We start from the raw sequence: 24890 nt of genomic DNA, 5'->3' as shown, positions 1-24890 counted from the left end.
ATACCTGCTTACAGAAATACCATAAAACCAGTAATTTACCACTTCAATCTGTACATCAGACTGACCCCAAGCTTGACCTTAACCTGACCTTGTGTAGTCATCTCATCTCCCTCGTCCTTCATTTCTTTCTTCCTCATTCTTTACTGAAGCAGCTGACCTCCTAACCTAAAGCCAGCCATTCTGCAGCCAGGGTCATTATCAGAAGAACAGACCAGAAAGCAGGAGTCCTCCCCAGTCTTATCCATGGGCCTCTTCTGCTACTGAACGCAGCCTGTGCCGGGCTGTCCTGGGCTAAGTTGTTGGCCTTACGTCTGGTGCTCACAATTATTTGAATCCTACCACCTCTGCTCTACTGTAAGGAAAGAAGCTGCATCCTTACCAGGGGGCTCCCCTCACCCCCACCCGTACAACAGTGGGACAGCTATAGGAGATCATTCATCAATACTATGGCTTCCATCCGCCCTGCCCCCAGCCCCTCTGTGCAGGCCACTGCGCAAGGCCATGGGGAACCTGTACCTTTCTTCTTAAGGAATGCTCTCCTGGTTGCAAGTGGGCTATGGCGGACCCGAGAATTCTGTAGAAACTTCACTGCTGTGGCAATCTGGTAGGGGAGATAAAACAGAGAAGAAAAGTAAACGTCAGTAGTCTGCATTTCAAGATTAAAAATCCTACAAGTTTATCCCAGGTCCATAGAAATAAGCACAATACTGTGGTCAAATTAACCACTTATTTCTCACATTTAAAATCTGCTTAAATAAAAGACTATGTTGGTTCCCTACCTTCATTGGCTTCCTGTATCTGGTTCTATCAAATCTAATCCCCTCGGCCTAGCTTTTAAGAGCTGCAGTAATCTTTTCCTGTTCTCCCTGTTCAAGCTGATTCTTCACACTCCTCAGCAGGTAGCCCTCCCCTGGCCGTGCTTATCCACGTCCCGACACCTGTGCCCACACCATGCCCTTTTTCTAGAAGGCCTCCCTCTCCTGCCTTTACCTGTGTAAACATTACACACACAGCAGCAGCAGCACAGCCCTTCCACAGGCTGTGTTAACTCCTCGAAGCCTTCCCTAAATAAGCAATCATCTCTGGTCTCCCCACTCTCTTAAATTCTTCAGTGCTTACAGTGTGCACCATGTAACTGAAGACACAGTTGCACTGTCTTCTAATGTTCAGGCTGCTTCCCCAGCTACGCTGCTAGCGTCTGAAAGGAAGAGACCATGATGTAGAGACAGAGACTGGCAAAGCGCTGAGCGTACACTGGCTGGGAGGCTTCTGTAAGACACGACACACAGAGCCACTCACACTGGTCCCTCTTATGCAATGGAGCTGAATTCTGAAGAGCCATCAAAGGATAAAGTTTGGGGTTTCACGGCTACAAGCTGGCAGACCGACAGATTATCTACCTACCTCTGGTAATGATATTATTTAATGAAATCTTCCTACGTACGAATGAGCCACGTAGGGGATGGAAGGGAAACTGTTGATGGTATTAACCTTCACACCACTCAGCACACACGAAGCATGTGCTTGCACGCTGCCTGTCTGCTCTCCACCCTGGACACTAAGTCCAACGGGTGGGAAATGCCAACCTGCCCCCCAATAGGAAAGGGGCCATTGTAAATGACTGGCATTATTTATCTCATCAAAACCAAAAGAATAAAAAAAAAAAAAAACCAAAAGAATGATGTAGTCTCAAGGTACAGGTAAAGTCAACAGGCCCTGCAGTTCACTCATAAGTTGTTGAAAGAAAAAATTTCTAAGGGGCCAAATATAAGGAAATTTTCTAAGATCCTTCAAACTAAGGGCAGCAGTTGAACAGAGATTCAAACAGAAAGTACTGTGGCTATAAATTGAACACAAGTTACAAATCTCCTCTTCATATTTTATATGAATTTAATCTTGAGACCAGACAGACCTCTCTGGTAACAAAAGATAGGATAAATCAGAAAGAAAGAACTTCGGGGCAATTCTCTTATATACTTTCCCTGGGATCCCTCCATGGGAGGCTTGCCTCAGACCCTCTCCCTCAAGGACGGACTCAGGTACCCAGACTGGCAGATTTGGGCCTGTCAGTGATAAGACACACGAGTGCTCCTTGAGACTGGTTAGAATCTGTCCAACACTGCGAGTGTATTACCCACCATCATGAACTGCAGTGACAACCAACCAGTTCTGGACTAGAGAAAAATCGATGTTCAAGATTTTAGAACCCCAAAACTATATACGCACCCCCAAGCCCCTCGACCAGATCTCCTCAGGTTGCACCGAAATCAAGAAAAATCTGACAAACATCAACAAAATGGATGCGTTCTAACGAAGAGATGGGAAGGGGCAAGACAGAAGAGAGAAAAAGGAAAGGGAGTGGGGCGAAGGAGGGAACGGGAGAGGAGAAGAAGAAGAAGGCAGATGGACGAGCAGAGAAGATGGAACAGAAAGGAAGGCGGAAGAAAATGGAAAGGGGATAAGAGCGAAGGGGAAGTGGTGAAGGAGAAAAACAAGAGGAGGAGAGGCCTAGTCACAGTTACACCACCCCAGGCCCCGCGGGGTCAAGGCCAGTCTGCACAGCTCAGATGCCTCGGGGTTAATTGTTCTTCACCTGGAGAAAAAGTACACCTTCAATGCACAAGACGATGACGGCATTTGTATCATGTGGCAGGCTCCACACGCCCTGGTACGTGTCCCAGGTGTCAGAGGAACTGTGGACAAGCAGGTCTTAAGCCAGAGATACTGACAGCACAGCTCCTGACATTCACCAGTAGAAGCGTAAACCTTTCCTTCCTCCTTCCAAAATTTTCCATGACAGAGAAAGATAACAGAATCCCACCACTAAAACGCACAGGTTTCACCTTGCTTTTTTAATACAGTCCTTGGTATATGCATTTCTGGTCAGAGAGCAAAGTTCTGATGGTTTTAATGGTGCACTCAATGCAGTGCTTGGCGCATTCCATCAATTTTTTTTAAAAATTGCATCTCTTATTTCTTTAAATACATTAATCAGCCTAGTGTAGGCAAAACGGATCCATCGGACAATGCAATAAACATGAATTATCATCTATCCAACACGCATAATGGCTTAAAAATACATAATAGCAGGTGTAGTTTAAATGATTAGTTATTACACCTGTGGTGGGTCTGATTCAATTGGGAAAAATCATGTTTAATAGGTTAAAAGGTTTAGATCACCATGCTTTCCTTAAAGTGGCTGTAGAGAGGGAATGATGGAGTGCTCTGTCATTAGTAATTCATTTAAGAAAAACGTGGGGGATAGAGCAAAGAACAGCATAAACGAGCGAATCCAATTTAAACATCAGGTAAAGTAGAAAACACCTTTTAAAAAAGCAATATAAATGAATTTGGAAGGGAGGTGAAATTGACGTGTTTATTTTAACGGGAATTTGACAAAGTCCTGGCACACTTCAAACTTGCAAAAATATGAACAATTTCTTTTAAAGTTTCCATTCACTAATTTCAAGCCATATAAAATAATACTGTCGAGCACCTACATAAAGTATATTTGGGGCCTGCTTACATTCCTCTTGATCTTTGTTGGAAAAAGCAGGCGACAGGCGAATCACATATTTAACAGCACCGATATCACTATGCCAGATGTAAAAATATGAAGCATCCAAACCAACAGCCTCAACATAATGTGCTTCATAAGAAAGATGTCCAGATACAAAAACCCCTCTCCTTCCGCTAATTATTTCTTCTGCTACTCTTTACTCTTCTCCTCTCTTCCTGTAAGGACCTGGCACTTCAATAGGGCAGAAAAGGGACCGTCCAACGTAGAATTTTACAAGCCCTATGATTCGCACACAGACGGTAAAAGATTTCCCAAAACCTTTCCCCATACTGCAACGATTTGAACACTCTAGATAACTGACAGTGCCCTCGGTTTGCATCCTTCACTCGACTATTGTTGGACACTTTTCATTAACTTCATGAAGCAATTCAACTGACTCTTCCCTCTGCAGAGGTCCAACACACACAACACGCTTTTGTTGGGTGAAATGATGGGGTGCCTGCTGCCTGTCCTGTACTATCGTTTGATTTTCTAATTAGGAGATGAATGTGACTAGTCATGGCTTATATTTGTGCCCAACTAAATTACACAAATTCAGGCCAAATCTTCCGCCTCAGTGTCAAAGATGTAAAACAGAAGCGGGAACTTTATTGCACACATTGTGGGAGTGCAGCAAGCCAGGGGAAATTCTGGTGCAAAGCACCTGATGCCGTTGTTGAAGCCACTTGCTGTTGAGTCCATGATAAAAATGGAATTGGCCTTCCTTTCCCCTTCTCTTGCACTAAGAGAGTTCTTAATGAGTGCACGGTGAATTACCAGTAGCTGGTTTCATAAAAATAAAGATGACGGGGCTATCCTGGTGGCGCAGTGGTTGAGAGTCCGCCTGCCGATGCAGGGGACATGGGTTCGTGCCCCGGTCCGGGAAGATCCCACATGCCGCAGAGCGGCTGGGCGCATGAGCCATGGCCGCTGAGCCTGCGAGTCCGGAGCCTGTGCTCCGCAACAGGAGAGGCCACAGCAGTGAGAGGCCCGCGTACCGCCAAAGTAAATAAATAAATAAATAAATAAATAAATAAATAAATGAGACGAACTCAGAAGAAAACAGAAGCAAAGTTTCTCATCACCCCTATTCCTGTGACCCTCTGTTCTGCCTTCCTCCCTCAAAAAGCAAAATAAAATAACCCTGTCACCATCAACTCCGCAATTTTAGGGAAATTTGCTAATTTTCACCATTCATCACTTAAAGCTAGAGATAAATCAAGGTGCAAAGAGGAGTAAATCCTCGCCTTTGCAGTGGTTACACTGGAGTGACTTCCAGTAACCCAAGAAAAAAGGAGGGGACTTCAGGTTGAAAAACACCTTTGGATCCAAGATGATTATGATTGGCCAATTGAGAGAGATCTGTGTTTGAGAGACCCGGATTTGTAACTGTATAAATCAATGGAATACAGGATACTCAGGGGCTATCTACGATGAACTATGTGCTGTTAAATGCGTCGTGTAGGGTAAGTAATCCCTGGTGAGAAGAAGCGAGGTTCCTGACAGTCCTCGCTCAAGAGATGCTTCCTAGGTGTTTTCCACTCTCCTACAAAAGACCTGCACACTCTAATCTCCAGAATGCACACTGTATTTTCTGCACAAGGGGGACGGGAGAACAGAGCTTGCCTAATAACGAACCTGGGGTTGGAGGGAGCCTTGGCACTTTGCACCTGACACGTAAAACTGATGCACTGTCTCCAGTGACACATATTTGGAATGTCACCAGTTCCGGCACTCCTGTGTGCTACATACACATCTATCTCCTAAAAATGTGAGCATTCGTTAGCCATTTTAAAATACTAAAAATATTCAAAAATTAATGACACTAACAACCAAAGTCAAGTCCTTTTTAACCCAGACAGATCACAACTAGAGGGCAAAAGAAAATGACCAACACGCAGGTCCAAAACCCCATTCCAACACTGCAGAGCCACACGTGCGCATCTGAGAAGATTAAATTGCCCGTGAAAGGTTCCTACGCTCGTACTCTGAAGTAGATAGATACCCAGAATCCTGTTAACAAGCGTTAGACCAAAGCCAACTCAAGGTTTAACAAGGACTGACTATAAAAGCCGGGCAGTGCCTAGAATGAGAGAAGCCTCTTCAAACAGAAATGCTGCGTTTTAGTAAGAAATCAGTACTCTGTCAGGAGTTCCCTGACAAATATGGTCATCAGTGGCACAAGGAAATAGTTGCAAAGCAGCTGTTAATCAGAGAAACACATCGTAGAACGCTGATGCTAGCACTCGTGAAAAAATGCAACGGGCTAATTATGAAGCTATATATCTCACTAAAGAGACCGTGTTCCTTGAGACTCCAGGCAAAGCACTCTTGGTTCCAGGGTTCTAGGACAACATAATTCTGGTTTTCTGCATCCAGAATTCTTTCTTATCTGCGGCTGACAGTCCCAGCCAGGCTCACCGTTGTTTCTCATTTCTACTTGCCCTCTTCCTAGGTAGGGAACAGGCTGGGGAGGGCAACCACCCTGAAGCAGGGGCATTCCCAACCCACATTCCAAGATCCTGCACGAATACATCCAAAAGGTGTCAGATCCTAAAGCAGAATAAGAGAAAACCTATGAGTATGCCAAAGAAATGTCAGAATCATCTTTCTAAGTGTGGCAGGAGAGCTGCCCCCAGCCGCCAAAATGAAAAGAAAAAAAAAAAGGGGGAAGAAGGAGAGGAAGCAATAAACAGAATATAGAGACTGCTGCATTTGAAATCTCCAAGGGAGAAAGGGAGTCTGGCAGAAAGCTGCTCTCACAGTGTGAAATGCAACTCTGGGAAGCCGAGGGTCTAGCAGGCAGGTAAGAGGGGAAAGTTAATATGCAGAGGAAGGCTCGATCAGCCAAAATTCAATACGATCCTCTGCAAGGACAAGGAGGAACAAGGCTCCCCGAAACCAGACTCGTGGGAGTGGGGGGAGGGCACCACGCCCGCTCGGAGCACAGCCACTGGAATGGCAAGAGGGGAATAACCTTGAGCCGGCCGTGCCGAGGCGGCCGCAGCGCAGAGCCAAAGTGCCCCCTAGCCGTCACGCGAGCCCGAACGAAGTGTTTTCACTCGGGGAAAATGAAATGTTTTGCAAGATGAAACAGAATGAAAATTGAGGTTTTAGGTAATTACTAGTTGGCATTTACATATCACGGGCTGGTTCAACACCTATTCATTTTCCTCTTTTATTTTCAATTTTTTTAAATTGCTCATTAAAAATGAACAGATGACAGTGACAGGGATTTTTCCCCCCTCTTTCTCCTTCTCTGAGGGTTACAAAATCAAGAGGTACTTTTCGCCCGTTTATCTACAATTAACACACACACACACACACACACACACACACAAAGGTATGTTTCATTTACATCAGAGGGGGAAAAGGACAGGGGAAAGTCAACAAAAGCCAGGAAGTTCAAAAATAAAGACAGTGAATTGTACTTGAGCCAGCCTCCTGCACCTGGGTGAGCAGTGAGCTAGCGAGAGCCCTGGTGCTCAAGGAGTTAACGGAAAGAGCCTCTCTTTCAACTTGGAATTTCCTGGGTTTTGTCATTGTATCCTTCCCATTGTTGATTTGGGTTACAACCCTATACTAATTAAGCTGTGGGCCCTAATTTCCTTTGTTTTACTTTCCTCTGTCCTTTTGTTTTTCACATTAAAGAAATAAAATATCTCTGGTAGAAGTGCACAGAGTTGACATGATAGAACACAATATTTGTTAAGGTCTATTGTGTAAATCTGCATGAATTCCACAGCATGCATTATTGACCCTAGTCTCTCTTAAAACACATTGATATACGCAGTAAAAGCCTTTATGAAGAGTGGCAACGTCATATGCACAACAACTACCCTTCCAAGTGAACTATCTCTGCGTGTAAATTTTTCTTCTTGGCCCTAGTTAAAAACATTGCATGAACTACTTGTCAGAATGTCATTGTTTTGTTATCTTATTAAACTAGTTCTTCCAGAAATGTATGTGGAAATAAAAAGCATCTTAAGCCAACAGGCACTATTTAATATCAAGTGACAGTGATTTTAGGGACACAAGGGTGACTTTGGAGAGTACTTTGGGTGCCAACTTGCAGCCCAAAGGAGCTGGTGCTTGAGTAGCAAAGCCTGACAAGCAGAGCTGCTGATGCAGAGGGCAACCGTAACTACGCCATGGAAAGCACTGTAGTGCACATGCTTGCCATAGAGGAAATAAAAACCCTTGTTTCTGGGTTGAGAAGATCAAAGTTCCTTTTTAGGAAAGGTTGAGAAGGAAAAGGATTTTCTCCTTCAGGGAGAAAGAAAAGCAAATTTAAATGCCTGTCCCCATGCATCCCCACCTGAATTTAGATAGCAGCCCCTCTAATTTTTGATGCAACCAACAAAGCAGTTACCCAAAGAGGAGAGAAAAAAAGGATGACATTTGCCTTTTCCTTAGCTTTGAAATCCAACTGGCAGCAAATTGTTTGAAGTCCTGTTTAGAGAAGAAACCGTAATAGCCTCCACACTGAAAAGAGGAGGAAAATGCCATTATACACGGATCACGGTAGCAGTGACCTCGGCAGGGAAGGCAAACGAGCTGGCTGCAAGTTGGAGGGTGGCGGGCGTGCCAGGAACAAAAAGAAAAAGGTTTATGTGTGCCAGCACTGTGTGGCAAGAGTTGGGTGCTCGGTCCCAGGAGATACCAAGAAAAGGCAAGGAGTTCGATTTCCTAACACGGTGCCTTTCAACAGCACGTTGACTGCTCCTTTTTCCAGTTTCCCTTGCTTTTGTATTTTCCATATTCTTCTAATTCCCCTGCACGGTTAAAGAGGAAGCAGAGAGCACCCAGGCTTCATGTTGTAAAATTAATGAAGGTGTCAAGCTGTTGAGCTGAATCACTCCAAAGGAATGTAATGACTCAGTGTCCAAGATGCTCCCTAGGAGGACTGTGAGCTCACTCAGTGGCGGTGGCTGGTGACTCCAACACTAAAAATATGTAGCAGACAGTGCCCAGGACCTTCCTAATGATACCACTGCCTCTACTTCCTAGTCCCTTTCTCTCCACCACAAGTTGAATTTGATGCTTTCCGAAGGTTACTTCTCCCAAACTCCAGCACCTTCGCATGCTCAGCAGACGAAACTTCGGTTCCCACTTCTTCTGAAGCCAGGCCAGACAGAGATTGGTAAAGCTCTCTCTAAGCATATGCACTATTGAGATGTGGGATGATTAGGAAGGGGACGAAGATGGACAGTGACACCTTCACGTGTCAAGTTAACTGGGGGTTAGACGCTGAATAGATGACCACCAGGTGGTGCAGGGCGGGGTCCCTTCACGGTGGCTTGAGCACCTTCTGCTCTGAGGGCAACAAGATGGGCTCCTGGATTCCAAGGAAGATAAGCTCTGGATCAGGGAATTCTGTCTAGCATCACCCCACATAGAGCAAAAACCTAAAACTTTGAGGAGTCGCTAAATGACACTCCTACCAGACATCCTACAAGAAAGTTGGAGAAAGACTAAATGTTAAAAAATAGATTTGAATACCAAAAAAGTAGTAGTCACAGCTCAGAAACAGCTCGAATCCAAAAAGATAGCAAGAAAAAACTTGGAAATGACAAATGTGGGTAGCCTTTAAATCGTCTTCAGATCTCTAGAAAGCAGAAAAAAAGCGAACAATTAAGATCTGCTACTAAGAGAAGACCACCAAGTCCTGGTTCCTGCTATTATCTAAGATTCTTCTATGGCCTGAGGGAAAAACTAGAAGTACAAGTTCCAAAAGTATGATTCAGAATAGAGAGAAAGCTGGCACTCAAAAATCTTCAAATTTACAGTAAGATGACAGGAATTAGAAACTGTTTATTTTATTTTATTTATTTATTTTTTTGTGGTACACGGGCCTCTCACTGTCGCGGCCTCTCCCGTTGCGGAGCACAGGCTCCGGACGCGCAGGCCCAGCGGCCATGGCTCACGGGCCCAGCCGCTCCGCGGCATGTGGGATCTTCTGGGACCAGGGCACGAACCCGTGTCCCCTACATCGAGAGGCGGACTCCCAACTGCTGCACCACCAGATGAGGCCCTAGAAACTGTTTCTATTCAAACAGTCAAATGAAATCAGCTCCTCTCAGGGGAAAGTCGTCCTCTTCACCAAGCACACTGGCCCCTGGGAGTGCACAGGAACAGACCCTCTGCCAAGATAGTAAGATCAGGGGAACCAGCTCTGGCAGCAAGTGGGGTCACATCCGTTTGAAGTAAGCTGGTGGCCAGTTCAACTGTCTAAAAAAGGGTATCTAACATGGGTCAGGCCTCTCTCGCCGACTTCAGGAGTAACTCACCCACACGAGTGTAGCACAGAGAAGCAAGACAAGCCATGCCTCTGACACGGATGATGAATGAGTCATCGCTTTTTACACATCTTTCGGAGGCACTGAGATAAGGACTGTGGAACTGATTCTTGTACCCATTGTCAGATCTGTACCCACAGACTGTCTTTAGCACCAAGATGTAAATTTGAAAGAGAATCTAAATCAAGAGATATCAGTCCAGTTGCCTCCTCTGATAAACCCCAATTTAGAAATTTTTAGCTCAGCAAAAAAATCCGCTGCACACAGAAAGAATTAAATGGTAATCATCATGGCTTTGAACCATTCAGTAACCTTTCACTAAACACCATAAACATTCCTATCATCAACAACCACAGCTTCCAATAAACAAATACACTTTTAAAAATAAACGATTCAGGGCTTCCCAGGTGGCGCAGTGGTTGAGAGTCCGCCTGCCGATGCAGGGGACACGGGTTCGTGCCCCGGTCTGGGAGGATCCCACATGCCGCGGAGCGGCTGGGCCCGTGAGCCATGGCCGCTGAGCCTGCGCGTCCAGAGCCTGTGCTCCGCAACGGGAGAGGCCACAACAGTGAGAGGCCCGCGTGCCGCAAAGGAAAAGGAGAAAAAAATTAAAAAAAAATAAACGATTCAACAAAGGCCTATTAGACACCACTGCCATCTTGGCCATGAGGCTCTCAGTACAGGTCTCCTACCTCTAACAGGAAGATAAAAAGGAAGGTCTTTCTGCCCTCCATCTGATGTTCCTAGCAATCCTGGTCACCTAAAATGAGCATGTATTTTACTTACAATTAACGCAAAACTTAAACAGTTTTCACCATTAAGCAAATCCGTCCTATTGAGCACCCCCTCCTCCTCTAAATCAATGGGAACTCATTTCTAATTCCTTCCAGCTCTGTCTGGGAAACAGACAGAGGTTCACTTTTTGTTATCAGAAGGATTAAGAATCACCATCTTGCTGTGCAATCTTCTTGATTCTCCACACCCCAATTGTGCTAGGGTGAAAGACTTTGAGATCACAAAAATCCCTACATCTCCTCAATTTGGCAAAAGCTTCCTGAGACATCACTCATGGTTTTCTGTTCACTGTCCTTTCTCTCTCTCTTCTTGCCTGTTTAAACACATGGACACAGAGTTATTAACTTTTACAGGAAAACCAAATAAAATAATGTCGAAGCAAAAATGCGGTGATGTCAGGCTGCAGCTAGCACCATTCATCTGTGGGAATCTGATTAGCGCTCTAGTGGCAGAGCTACCTGGAAAAGTGCTCACAATCAAATAAAAAAATGATACCAAAACATTAACCTGATGGCTAAAAACTCCACATTTAAACAGTTAAAGTAATAAAGGAGCTTTTATTGAGTATTTTTTATATTTCATTATGCCCCAAATTGACGAGGACTCCCGGATACATTTTCTAGACTTTCGGTTCCTCAAATCAAATGCTCTCTTGGACTTTTTTTTTTAAACTAAAAGGAAACAGCATTTCTTGTAAATTTGAATGAAAGGATTAAAGCTTCTCCTACAATATCAATATCAGCTTTGAGTGCAAACACAGCCAAACACTGCAACAAACAGAAGCCTTTTTTGGTTTATGTACTTTTAAAAATAAATAAATTTATTTATTTTTGGCCGTGTTGGGTCTTCGTTGCTGCGCACGGAACTTTCTCTAGTGCGGCAAGCAGGGGCTACTCTTAGTTGCGGTGTGTGGGCTTCTCATTGCAGAGCACGGGCTTCAGGCATGCGGGCTTCACTAGTTGTGGTGCGTGGGCTCAGTAGTTGTGGCTCGCGGGCTCTAGAGTGCAGGCTCAGTAGTTGTGGCGCACAGGCTTAGTTGCTCCACGGCATGTGGGATCTTGACGCACCAGGGCTCGAACCCGTGTCCCCTGCATTGGCAGGCAGATTCTTAACCACTGTGCCACCAGTGAAGCCCTGGTTTATGTACTTTAATCCTAAACCTGCCCACAGCCAGCAGAGAATTTTCCTCCATGATTTTACCTCACACAAACGCTCTATTTCCTCATTCACACACATTTTGCTCAAAGTTTGTAGGAAACAGGGACTTCCCTGGTGGTCCAGTGGTTAAGACTCCAAATTCCCAAAGCAGGGGGCCTGGGTTTGATCCCTGGTCGGGGAACTAGACCCCACGTGCATGCCGCAACTAAGAGTTCGCATGCCACAACTAAAGACCCTGCGTGCTGCAACTAAGAACCAGTGCAGCCAAACAAATGTTCAAAGTTGGCAGGGAACAGAATGTGGCAGAGTGGCAGGGCAGAAAGCAGGCCGGGCCTCAAGAAACCTGCACACCGAGTCCAACCCTAACGCTATGTCCTCAAACCCGGCCCCTCGCGCCCCGACTCTGTGCCTCAGCGTCCTTCATTTCTGTAAGATAAGGGCTTAAATAGATGGCCTTCTGGACCCTCCAAGCTGCATCATTTTATAATTTCCAGTTGACTCCAGCAGGCAGCCTATGATACCTAGGCCAGGGAAATGGGCAAGGGTCAAGGACCAGAACCAACCATTCGAGAGCTCGGCTCTCCAATCTCACCCAATCAAAAAAAGGAGAAAACCAACAAAGAAGGAGAAGGAGAGAGGGAAAGAGAGAAGAAATCGCTGTTGTCAAAAAAGAAATGACAAATTCCACATATATTACACATAGCAAAGATTTATTCACACTACTTATTATTTATTTCGTATACAAGCTTAGTTAAATGGTGTCCAAATCACAGAAGATTAAAAACTGCAAATGAGAAAGGAGAATTGAGCCAGCTAGCAAGAGATACTCACAGACCAAAGACCAGATAGTGAAAAAAGCCTAGCAACAAATGTCAGGAGAGAATCGTCTATGAAAAGCAAACAGAAAACTCAAAAAGTTTATCAGTCCAGGGTCATTCGGCACAGATGGAGTCATTCAGAGGAGGGGCAAATACACAACAGATCTATATTTCAACAGGTTTTGAAAACAGAATCTACACTTCCAACACAATATAAACATGTACATCTAAAATGATGATACTGAGTCATCAGGATTGAATTATAGTCTACTCTGCCTAATAAAGCGAGAAAGCATATAACCCATTTTATGTAATTCCCAGCCAAAAGTTTTAAAGTGTTTTGTTTTGTTTTCATATGGATCTCGATGGCCATCGGGAAAATGTGGCTATCCAGAATGATTTATTGCAGGAGGGTGGCAGAGATGGTGGCTTCCCTGACCTGAACAAAAACAGTTTTTATTCAAGTTAGTTAAGCAGCAGGAAGCCAAAGATTAAATGATGAATAGTTACTAAGCATTCACTGGGTCCACACAGCACACCAGGCACTTAAAAATCCAAGAAGAACAAGCAAAGATGCTGCTTTTGCAGTTACAATCTAGAACAAGGAAAGCCATCCGGCCCCATACATGACCTAGGACTCCCCTCCTCAACAACCTTGACAAATGATCAGTGAGCCTCCACTCAAATGCTTATAATGAACAGAGAACTCACTCTCTTAAAAGATTATCAATTCATTTTCAGGAGTCCTTCTTTAAACTGAGTTGAAATCTGCTTTCCTGAACCTTCTATCCATTGACTCTAGTTTTCTGCAGGAGAATACTACTAACTGATCCACTTTTTGAAATAATGCTGGGTAAGGAATGAGGATAGGCCTCTGTCAGTTGGCTATCTTTTCTATAAAAGCATTTCCCTTACTCTGCTTATTAACTAAATGTGAACACCCGTTTCACTGTATAACAGTTTCATGCTCTTAAGCTTGGTAATAGCAGCCTTGCCCTTTCTGGGAGAGCCAAGGCTACACCTGTAATGTCAGAATGCATTAGCAATAATAAAGGCCACAGTAATGCAAGAGACGACTTCATACACACGTCATTCCAGAATGGCTAAATTCAATCAAATATGGCAGTGCTTCCTACAATGCTATGATCACCAGGGCCAGCGCGTGTGACGTGGGCCCACTTACTGGAAGCCGCTGGAAAGAGAAAGTGAGCGCTCTGCTTTGAGACTATAATGGACAGAGTTTTTACCAGCCCGTAAGTGGTTTGGCATCCTTCTTTCCCAGGAATTACCTAGAAATTCATTTAACATCTAAAGACTACAAATGAACTTCAGAAGGCTAAAAGTACATGAAGAGAAGGGCAGCGGGGCTCGTATTCTCTCACCCTCATCTTAAAGACATATGATCCTGGGCTTCCCTGGTGGCGCAGTGGTTGAGAGTCCGCCTGCCGATGCAGGGGACGCGGGTTCGTGCCCCAGTCGGGGAGGATCCCACATGCCGCGGAGCGGCTGGGCCCGTGAGCCATGGCCGCTGGGTCTGCGCGTCCGGAGCCTGTGCTCCGCAGCGGGAGAGGCTGCAGCAGTGAGAGGCCCGCGTACCGCAAAGAAAAAAAAAAAAAAAAAAAGATATATGATCCTTATGGAGAGAAAAGTAAACTCCCAGAAGGTGGTAATCAAGAATCAAAGCCAGGGACTTCCCTGGTGGTACAGTGGTTAGGAATCCGCCTGCCAATGCAGGGGAGACGGGTTCAAGCCCTGGTCTGGGAAGATCCCACATACCGCGGAGCAACTAAGCCTGTGCACCACAACTGCTGAGCCTGCGCTCTAGAGCCCCCGAGCCACAACTACTGAGCCTGCGTGCCACAACTACTGAAGCCTGCGCGCCACAACTACTGAAGACTGTGCGCCTAGAGCCCGTGCTCTGCAACGAGAAGCCACCACAATGAGAAGCCCGCGCACCGCAACGAAGAGTAGCCGCCGCTCGCCACAACTAGAGAAAGCCCACGCACAGCAATGAAGACCCAACACAGCCAAAAATAAACAAATAAATTTATATATTTTTTAAAAAAAGAATCAAAGCCAAAGATGACCTGGTCTTAATTCTAACTCAGTCACTAACTTCTTCAGTAACTTTCAGAGAGTTGCTTACCTTTCCTGTTTCTGCTTCCTCATCTGTAAAATGGAACTATAACTGCATAGAGACTCACCAAAGTGTTACAAGGAATAATTAGTTAGCATTTATATAATACTTTTGATCTTCAAAGTAGCATTATTAGACTATAAAGTAGAGTAGACGTGGTTTGAAAAATCTTTTTAAAACCTAAAATAAAGTATGCAAGCAAATTCAGAGACGCAAAACAGGCTGACCTCATCTCCCAACAGCCAGATCTCTTTACCCCCATAGACAGCCATTTTCTGCCCTAATCTGTACTTGCATGTAGAGACAAAGGTATAAATCTTTTATTGGGAAAATTGGAGGAGGTGGAAAGAAGAGAGAAAGGAGAAAGAGAAGGTTAGAGGAGAGGCACTAAAGAAAACATAAAAGGGAAGAGAGATAAGAAGAGAGAAAAATAAGGGGCAAGGGGCTTCCCTGGTGGCACAGTGGTTAAGAACCACCTGCTAATTCACGGGACATGGGTTCAAGCCCTGGTCCGGGAAGATCACACATGCCATGGAGCAACTAAGCCCATGTGTCACAACTACTGAGCCTGCGCTCTAGATCCTGCGAGACACAACTACTGAGTCTGCATGCCACAACTACTGAAGCCCACGTGCCTAGAGCCCGTGCTCCGCAACAAGAGAAGCCACAGCAGTGAGAAGCCCGCACACCGCAACAAAGAGTAGCCCCCGCTCGCTGCAACTAGAGAAAGCCCGTGCACAGCAATGAAGACCCAACACAGCCAAAGATAAATAAATAAAACAAATTTTTAAAAAACTTTTTTAAGAAAGGAGGACAAGAAGGGAATAGAAAGCAGCAAGAAATAGAGAGGCAAATCCTAACCCCTAGAAGAAGAGCAAAAACAGGAAGAGAGGAAGAAAAACAAAGAGAAATGGAAAAGAAAACTTCATTAGGGAACAAATATAAAGTGTATCCTGTTTTCAGAGAAAAAAGAAGGTTAAATTTTTTTTAAGTTAATTAAAAAGAAAAAGCGGAGGACAAAGAGCAGAGGATAGAGAAAGAGAACATAAAGCTTTAAAGAGTATGTCTGGAAACCAGAAAGCTGGAAGGGAAATCATTAGCAAGTCCACAGTGCGTCTACAGTGATACTGCGTGGATCAATTCATTTAACGCTGCCCTGTACATTTACAGAAAAGTACCTCTGATATAATAAAGGCTCATAAACACGCAGAAATTGGGTTAGACCCGTTTCGAATTCCTGCCAAACAATGGTTCAGAAAAATGAAGCTTTATTTTAATTAGCTGGACTCATGAGTGATTTGATAACAGCAGATGCTGTCTGGATGCTTTCAGCTTGATGGGCTCCACATACATGAACTTAGAGTGGTTTTGATGCAATTAGGTGTTTCTTTCTGTTCCAACATGCCAGGCCCTAGGACCAAAACCTATGCGTAGCCCCTACATGTTACTGTATTTATCTACATGTTAATATTTCAAATCATGAAGATGAGAAAAGTGACCACATAATAGAAGTAGAAAAGTAGTTTTCAAAGTCACTGGTGAGTAGACGAAAATATTCTCGTGATGTATTTTTTCTTTCCACTGGGGAAAGAGAAGTTGGGTAGCTGAGAAAAAGCCACACAGGGCAGCATCGTATAGAAATATTTAAAGCCAAAGCTGAGACACAACAGACTGCATACTTCCAGTTTTGCAATTCCAGTCCAGTGTTACGGCAAAGGATTAGCACGCTTAATGCACAGCCTGACCTGGGACTAAGTGGCCTTCAAAATGTTCTTTGTAATCAGGCATCCTATTATAACCCAGCTCACCGCTCCCTGAGACAGGCGGTGGTGTTCAGGACCACAACCCTGCAAGTCCAAGTATTTCCACCAGGTGCTTTCAAGCTGGGCATCTTACTGCCCCTCTCTCCCTTTTAAGCACTCTCTCTTCCAAAGAGCATTCTGTTTGCTTTTCCCCCAGCACTCACTGCCCTCTCTGCTAGGACCGCTTAGAATACCACCACCCACATGCACGGAGCTGCTAAAGGACCTGCATAAAGCCAGAGCGGCTTCCAGCATAGGGACTCACCTAATAGGAGGACCCGATCTGTTAATTTTCTGTCAGTTTGTCACAGCTGGCCTGAGAAGGGGAAGATTATGAGAAGGGGTGTAGGGAGAAAGCTCTCTACTAGGTGTGCCACTAGTCTTCCTGAAATTCTGAATCAGGCTTTCAAAATCGTTCACCCCCTGCTGAATGACAGGTAGTACAGAGGGTGGAAAAAGAGAGACACCAGAGTTTTGACTGACTCCCTCGCACAGAAGCGGGGGGTGGGGGTGGGGGCACTTGAACCCCACGACTACCACTGCAAGCGCACAGGGAGAAACACACACCCCCTCACTCTCTCTCTGAGAGGACAAAACAGACATGATGACCTTCACACCAGCTCCCCTTCACTGGCGCTAACAAGCTGAGCACTGTAAATCAAGGATGAAATCCCTGTGCCAGGAAAGTAAAGGAGAAACATTTCTTCTGTAAAGAGCCCAAGGATGCTGCCTGCTTCTGAATCAGCATTTCAGGGCAAGTGTTTGGAAAGCAGGAAGCTCCATGCCAGCAACTGAAGGAAAAATATGTATTTATTATATATAGTAGGCCTTCTTCAAAAGTTATTTATTTCACAAAACCACTCTGCTAAATAGAGGTTTCAATCTAATTGGAACTGCAATCTGCATATTGTAAATGCACAAAATGACAGTCTTTGAGATTTTGTTCTCCTCCACAGTTTATGGGTTCACAATTAGTAGATTTCTCAACATACATACAAGAATGTAAGAGTACAGAGGAGTATCCTTTAAAATATATATAGGGACTTCCCTGGTGGCACAGTGGTTAAGAATCTGCCTGCCAATGCAAGGGACATGGGTTCGATGCCTGGTCTGGGAAGATCCCACATGCCGTGGAGCAACTAAGCCCATGCGCCACAACTACTGAGCCTGCGCTGTAGAGCCCGTGAGCCACAACTATTGAGCCTGTATGCCGCAACTACTGAAGCCCGCACACCTAGCACCCGTGCTCCGCAACAAGAGAAGCCACCGCAATGAGAAGCCCGTGCACCGCAACGTAGAGTAGCCCCTGCTCACCGCAACTAGAGAAAAGCCTGTGCTCAGCAACACAGACCCAATGCAGCCAAAAATAAATAAATAAATAATTTTTTTAATGCTTTAAAATATATATATTGTATAAAAAAATTTTTTTCAGCCCCTTGTATACCCCAGAGGAGGGGCAGAGGGTCCAAGCTGTGAAATGGGAGGATGCTTACAACACCTCCAAGGAGACAAAGCCAATCAGGGGAAAGGAGGCTGGTGGCAGCTGCCCGAGTGTTCAGGCACACAGGGCTTTGATGAGCCCCCATTCACCACTAGCCTTTTCTTTCCTTTCTCGGGGAGGCAAGGAGGGAATCCCTACTCATCCCAACTCTCTCCACTCCTATCCACATCCCAAATGAGCCATGGTTAATTAACAGAGATGCAAATAGTCACAGACTGAAATAAAGGTTTTTAACAGGAAGTAAAAGGAGACCTTATAAATCATACAGAAAAATAAAAAAGAAGAGGGAGAGAGAGAAAGTATCCAGAGCAAAAGGTCACACTACCAATAACTGAGGAAATGAAGAAGAAAAGGGACAGGTCAGGACTTCCCAAAAGGTCTAAAATTGTCTGCTTGTACCTCTGGGTTCACATCAAAAAGTGATTTATGACAGAGGAGACACTGTTCTGGGGAAGAGAAGTGGGTACCAAGATTCTGGAGTCCCATATGCGCCCGGGACTTATCTTCCTAGATTGCATCCAAATTAACCTTCTGCTCCCTGTTGCTCTCACTCACTTCAAGAAAAAAAAATTATTTAATTTTTTCAAACATTGCATCCCTAGAGCCCAAAGATATCCTTTGCTTCCTTAAAAACTAAGCATCTTCCAATTTACGGCAACTCCTTTCTGCCCTCCATACTCTGACAATGCCAGCCTCTCTGTCACAGGGTGTAACCTTCATTAAAAAAAAAAAAAAAAAAATCAGAGCTTCAGCTTCCCATTAAAAAAAAAAAAAAGATAGAAAGATAGGACAAATAAATATGAATTTGAAGGGGAATTCTGCCAAAACCCAAACCTCCCAAATCTGGTTCAGCCACATTCTTGCCCACAGCCTGTACTTCTCGGTGCCTCCCTGCATTTTTCAAAATGCAGCTGCACAGACCTCTTAAAATTCAGATTTCTAGCACCTATAATTACAGGGAGCTCGAGCCAGGCTCCTTTAATTAATGAACCTGACTCCTCTCTCTTCCGAGGAAATCTGCATAAGGGATGTATCACAGGGGTGAACTGGCCCCTGATCAGTGCTATCTGCTCTCTCTGCCAGATGAGCCAGCACTGCACCTCCAACAGGAGCACGAAGTTGCCCCCACCCCGCCTCCACCATACAACCCGATCTGGCACAAGCCCATAATGCAGTTAAGGCCATAAGACATTTCTTGGAACTTAAGGGAAGAGAATGATGCTTTCCTGGGTGTGACCAGCCAAATCCAAAGAGAGTGAGATTCTCCCCGGTTCAAATGCTCCCCTGATTTTACTCTCTTCCCTCTGCTGGGATGAAAAGCAGAGGGTGCAGGCAGAAGCCACTGTTCAAGGCTGGACAAGCAACAGAGGGAGTAGCCTGGGCTTCGAAAACTCTGGAAAAGAAATGAACACAACAAGCCTGGGATTGACATGCATCCCAAAGCTGAAACAAAACTGGTAAGAAAAGCCATGCCTCTTTAAAGCAAAACAGGTGGAAAGGGGTCATGATACTGAGGATACTGTTCACAGGTCTGGAGAAGAATTTGAGCACATCCCAAGGACGATATACTGACCACAAGAGCTGTTCCCAGGTGGTCCTCACTGATTCTTGATACTACTCCTTTCTAAGCCAATCCCTGATTAGCACTTTTTAAAGAACTGGTCTGCCTTCTGGCTGCTCTGGGCAGCACAGCCTAATGCTGTCTGTATCTGCTGCACGTGCCAGGACAGCCTATAGCCACTCTCCTGAAAGTGGGTAAAAGCTGGCTTGTAACCGTGTTCTCTGGAAAGGAGGCTGCCTTTGGCTATAACAAAGACTGGAAATGGTTGCAAACAAAGCCACAGATGCCAGAACAGACAAGGCCTGGGTCAAATCAAGACGACCCCAGGTAAAGTTTCAGTAGGAGATTTGAGATCCAGTAGAAGATGCCAATGGATTTGGCAATAATAAAAACAGGTTTGGTTCAGCTACTACCATCTGGTAACTGTTTCTCAAGGGCCCCTCAGGCCCACAGCAAACCCAGTGGGGCAACAGTTGTTTTACTGACCAAATAAACATACCAATTCTACAGGTAAAGTTGTCAGACTATGTACCCAGTAACACACCTTCTGAGGTTTTCGCAGTTTCTCATTCGTGATTTGGGCTATAAAACGAGGCTAAGGAGCTACTGGAGAACATCACTGGGGTCAACCAATAAAAATTTGAGTTGTGTTGTCCTAGCTTCTTAGTTCTTCCCAGGGGACTTTACAGTGTAGGTGTCAAAAACTAAATTTGATCATTCTGTATTCTGCCAGGAAAGGAGGCTTCAACGTTCCAGTGACTTTCTGCTGCTGTGAATACAATTTCGGAAGAAAGGAGAAAAAAAAACAGTAACATCAGTCTATCCAATGGTTAAACCCTCAGATTAAAGCAAGGCATGCTCACTGATGGCTGAGTCTAACTCCATGCGCCTGTCTTGTTTCCTGGCACGGCGACCTGCCATCGTGATGGCCAACCCCCAGACGCTAACACCACACACCATCCCTGCTTTCCCACTAGATCTGGCTCCAAATCCATAAGCATATCCCAGCCTGGATCCACAGCCCTCGGTGCTGCAGTAGAGCTCCAGCCTGAGAACACGACTGACCGACTGACTGTAGGAGCCACTGCTTCCGTGTTTCCAAACCACAAGCAGCCAGAGCTGGGTGAAGGATTTTTTAATTTGGTTTGGTTTTCCAACCAAGACATTCTCAAAGTTCAATGTTCTTTGAAGTGGAAGCATTTAATTTTCGAACAAACAATTGGAAGCACAGGACCAGAGAAAACGCAGAATCGAGGACGAAGGTCAGGATACGCAAAAATAAGGAGCAGGGAGGTAGCTGAGTTCAGGAATGTCCAGGGAGTCTTGGCATGGGAGCTCACACCAGCTGGCCAGGCACTCTCTTTCCAGGGTGTCTCAAGGGGAAATCACCCATCGATCCTAGGACACACTGGTTCTAGGACCAATCCCTTACCTCAGAACAGCCTCTGCCTCACATTCCTGCTTGCGCTTTAATGTTTAAATTATTAAATGCATTAATGTATTTACATTATTCAAGTCTTATGTGCATTTTTCTAAGATAATTTATGTATAAGAGTTTGAATGTCCATGACTGTTAATGTCTACAACCCTTCCTGTTCATTATTGATTCTGGAAGAAAAAAAAAAAAGTCCGAGTTTTAATGCCTTATTTTTAATGTATTAAGAGTCTGAATAAGTGCATTCTCTTTCTTCTTCTGTGATTTCATGCTTTAAGTAGTGCATTTATTAAACTGACACAGTAGGAACTGTGGCGAAGCCTGGCACGGCCCCACGCTGCGGGAGCCGCCAGCGGGAGAGGCGCGCCTGCTCCTCTGCCACCAGCGCTCGGCACTCTTCCCACCTCCGCGAGGCCGGGAGGGTGGCCGAATTTCGAATTTCGGGCGTGCAAGGAGATTTCTCTTCCACCTTTTTAAAGCTCTTGCCCAGGTCCTCTCTCCTTGGTAAGTGGGTTTCCAATTAAGGTTTTTCTGCTCATCGGAAGCCCTCCTCTGGTGTGCTCCAGCTGATATCCAAACAGAGCTCACGGTCAGCACACAATTTTCAAGAACAATCAAAATACCTAGCTTAGCATGGCAAAAACAGCCAACAAAACAACTACTTTTAAAGGGGGATCTCAAAATGCAAACATCTCAAACAAACGACACCTCCATTTAGGCAGAAAAACAACTTTCTTTTGAAATCCAGTTTCCCCAGCGTAACAGCCCTCTTTCAACTATAGACAATAGAGCGACAGTGACACCCAATGGCCTACAAGTTCATCCCAACTGAGCATTCCCCCGGCTCTCCCCGAGGTGGGTCTCAGGCCCAGAGTTCCTGTGTCAACATGGAAGCTAGAAGGAAGTATCAGCTACTCATCAAGAAGCTGAAGTGCTAATGGATAAATTTCTTGCCACTACATGGAACACACACACAGTATGTAATCATGCACGTGTGTACAAACAGCACATCAGAGCACACGTCAGTACAGTCTTTCTGGCGGGTGACGTGAGAACGTGCGTACATGCACACACACAGATGCACAATACGTGGACTCAGCCACACTGTACAAATCAACTTGGAGTGGGAGAAAAGATGCCAGACGTAGTTCACTGCCATTTCAGAATCTGACTCTGCCATTTCAAATGTCACATAGATATATACACACACACACATACACAACAAACTTATAATATGTATACGCTATATGGGTTTTTAATATACTCTCTCCTTTTTTTTTTTTTTCCTGTTTCCTTTCTTTTTCTTCTTCTTTTCTTTTTTGGCTACTCATTACCATTCTTTAACTGTTACAATTTATATCAGCATATAATGTTAAATAATTACAGGGAGCCGAGCACACTCTAGTGAGGATATAAACGCGCTGTGGGAATCTACAGATTTAAACAAATAACACTCACAGCAGGGGGTGAGCGGATGAATTAGCATTAATATCTTGCCTGGGAGATCCCAGTGCACTGGTACTGCTTAAATACAGATCTTTTCTGTAACAGTCAGTATGACAGCTCCCAGCAACACGGCCCCTTTCCCCTTCCCAGTCAATATAGCAGCCAGTGAAAACAGAAACGTCCCTATAGCAATCAATATAGCAGCCAGCTAAAATAAACCCTTCCCTTTTAAGGGCTATATAATAGTCAGCTAAACGGAAGAATTGGCACCCCTGCTGGATAGCTCAGCAGAGAAGCCAAGGAATGAACAGGCTACAAGCACTAAACGATCCTTCTGCTCCTCCAAAAGGCCCTGCCCAGGAAGGGAGAAGACATCCATAGGTAGGCAACCCAGAGGGAGCCTGTGGAGAGACACTTGGCAGGCTGCTCCTGGTCCCAAGGAGTAAATGTGCAGGGCACCCCTAACTGAGGTTTAATTAATACGGCCAGAAACTCTAGAATCCTTGTTCAAACTGTCAGCTGGAACGAGGGAACATCTCTCTCCAGTGGGGAGTGAGAGTATCTTGATTTGAACCCCGCTTTGCCCCCGCCCTGCTCCCACCCTAGCCCCAGAAGGGAAGAGTATTAAGTTAACAGCCTGTGGTTTTCTATTTTCCTGCAGCAGGAATAGTGGTTGTGTCAGAAACAGACATCGAGCCAAGTGGGTGAAAACACAGCATTCTATGTTGAAAGCTGCCCTGCAGATTAACAGAACTCATGTTTAAAACTCACAGCGATCAAATTTATTAAATACTGTAATGATATCATATTTTCCCCCATTCACAGCATAGAAAATACTCTCCTTCCTTAGAGACATATAGGAAAGAAGTTTTCCTGCAACAGAATTCAGAGGATGGCTCACTCTGAAGGCCCAACTAGACCAAAGGCCTTTAAAAAAAGAAAAAGAAAAACAAGGAACATTTAAGAGAGGCTCCTGTGCATCTGAAGTAATTGTTCTTTTTCATTATAACTAGCTACTTCTAAAATTAGTTCAGTAAGATTTATGAATTTGATAAATGTGGAATATGACCACTGACACCAGTGCAGGTTTCCCACAAATACTCCTGAAGTTAATGCTGGGATTTGGTTATGCTCCAAAGCAGATGAACATCAGGGACCCACCCCACCTTCATTAAAATTCCACAATCTGTCTGCCATCCTTTTGAGTAAACCCACAGAGGGTCCCTGTTTCCCTGGCCAGGTGCTTATCACCCAATGATGTTCATGTCATCAATCAGGTGACTCAGTCAAGTGCCACAGTGTCAGAAACTGCAGGAAGAAAGATCCGACAAGTCCTAGTTTGAGAGCTCAAGTCCTTAAAAATTTAGATCCTGACACCCCACCTAAGCCGTGAGAATGCTCTCTTTTACTTCAGGAATTCCAGGTAAATGCCATCTTAGGAGAGAAAAAGGTTAATAAGATCAAGGCCCTCTCCTGGCAATCAACATTCTGTGTAGGAACCCTATAGGCCGTCCTAGGAAAGCCTAGCAAGCTTAGTCACACTGTGGTCCTGGTACCCATTCAAGGGAGGAAATGGATACGTGGGGAGACCCACGATTTTGCAAAATGCAGTATCACAAAAAGTGAGTTCCTGTTACGATTTGACATGGCATTAGCTTCTAGAGCTGAAGCCAGTGAGTACTTTATAAAATTCAATGTACGTGGATGTTTCCATTTCTAAACCACACACAGAAACTGGGGGGGCGTAGACTCTCAATCTGATGGCAGTAAACCTGGAGAGAACTCATCACGATGTTAGCAGAGACTCCACTTCAACTACAGATGCCATCACGATCATCATCAAAGCAGTGGGCGGAGTGTGGGGGGTGTGGAGGGGAGAAAGAGGGAGAAAGAGAGACAAATGAAAGGGAAAATAATTATGAACGGGAAGGAGAAAAGAGAGACATGAAAGAAAAGATCACAGATAACAGAAGAGGTAACAAAATAAAAACAGAAAGACGAAAACCTTACTTTGGCATTTACAGTTTAAAGGTTTCAGGGCATTTTATGAAATGACAGTTGCAATAAAACAAACAGAATGGTGAGTCATCTGGTTTCCAACTTCTGAGTCAAAAGGGGCTGTTTCTAGACAAACTACAAAGCAGCACTGCTGCCTGCACACTTAACGATGCCTATCACAGCTATAGAACAGGATGTGGAGAGAGAGAACGGGGAGGTGGGAGTGAGCACTGTCTTTGCTGGTCTCAGTGTCCCTGTGAATAAAGACTGTCAAGATTTAAACCATAATAATGGAAAGGCTATAAAGGTCTCAGCCATAATGTTTCCTCTGATGTTCCCTTTCATAAAATGCCCGCTTTATGTTGCCTACGTGGCAATGGT

The 24890-nt window shown here is 44.8% G+C and overlaps 1 protein-coding gene across 2 annotated transcripts in view; it reads right to left on the bottom strand.

The window, feature by feature from the left end:
- PEX14 (peroxisomal biogenesis factor 14) overlaps nucleotides 1-24890 on the bottom strand; it is a 137623-nt gene that overhangs the window by 85164 nt on the left and 27569 nt on the right. The window contains exons 1-3 of one of the 2 annotated variants that reach the window (XM_060014043.1): nucleotides 10233-10511; nucleotides 9700-9702; nucleotides 517-601 (exon numbers count right to left, since the gene is read on the bottom strand). In XM_060014043.1, the coding sequence (XP_059870026.1) occupies nucleotides 517-601; nucleotides 9700-9702; nucleotides 10233-10370 (226 nt within the window). In that variant the 5' untranslated portion in view covers nucleotides 10371-10511. Of the gene's footprint in view, nucleotides 1-516; nucleotides 602-9699; nucleotides 9703-10232; nucleotides 10512-24890 lie in introns of those variants that run through there. The other variant, XM_060014033.1, reaches the window with a different exon arrangement.

This window comes from Delphinus delphis, chromosome 1 (genome assembly GCF_949987515.2).
Source record: "Delphinus delphis chromosome 1, mDelDel1.2, whole genome shotgun sequence".
NCBI lineage: Eukaryota > Metazoa > Chordata > Mammalia > Artiodactyla > Delphinidae > Delphinus > Delphinus delphis.
The sequence above is the reverse complement of the archived record's forward strand: the minus strand, read 5'-3'. Positions and strand labels throughout refer to the sequence as shown.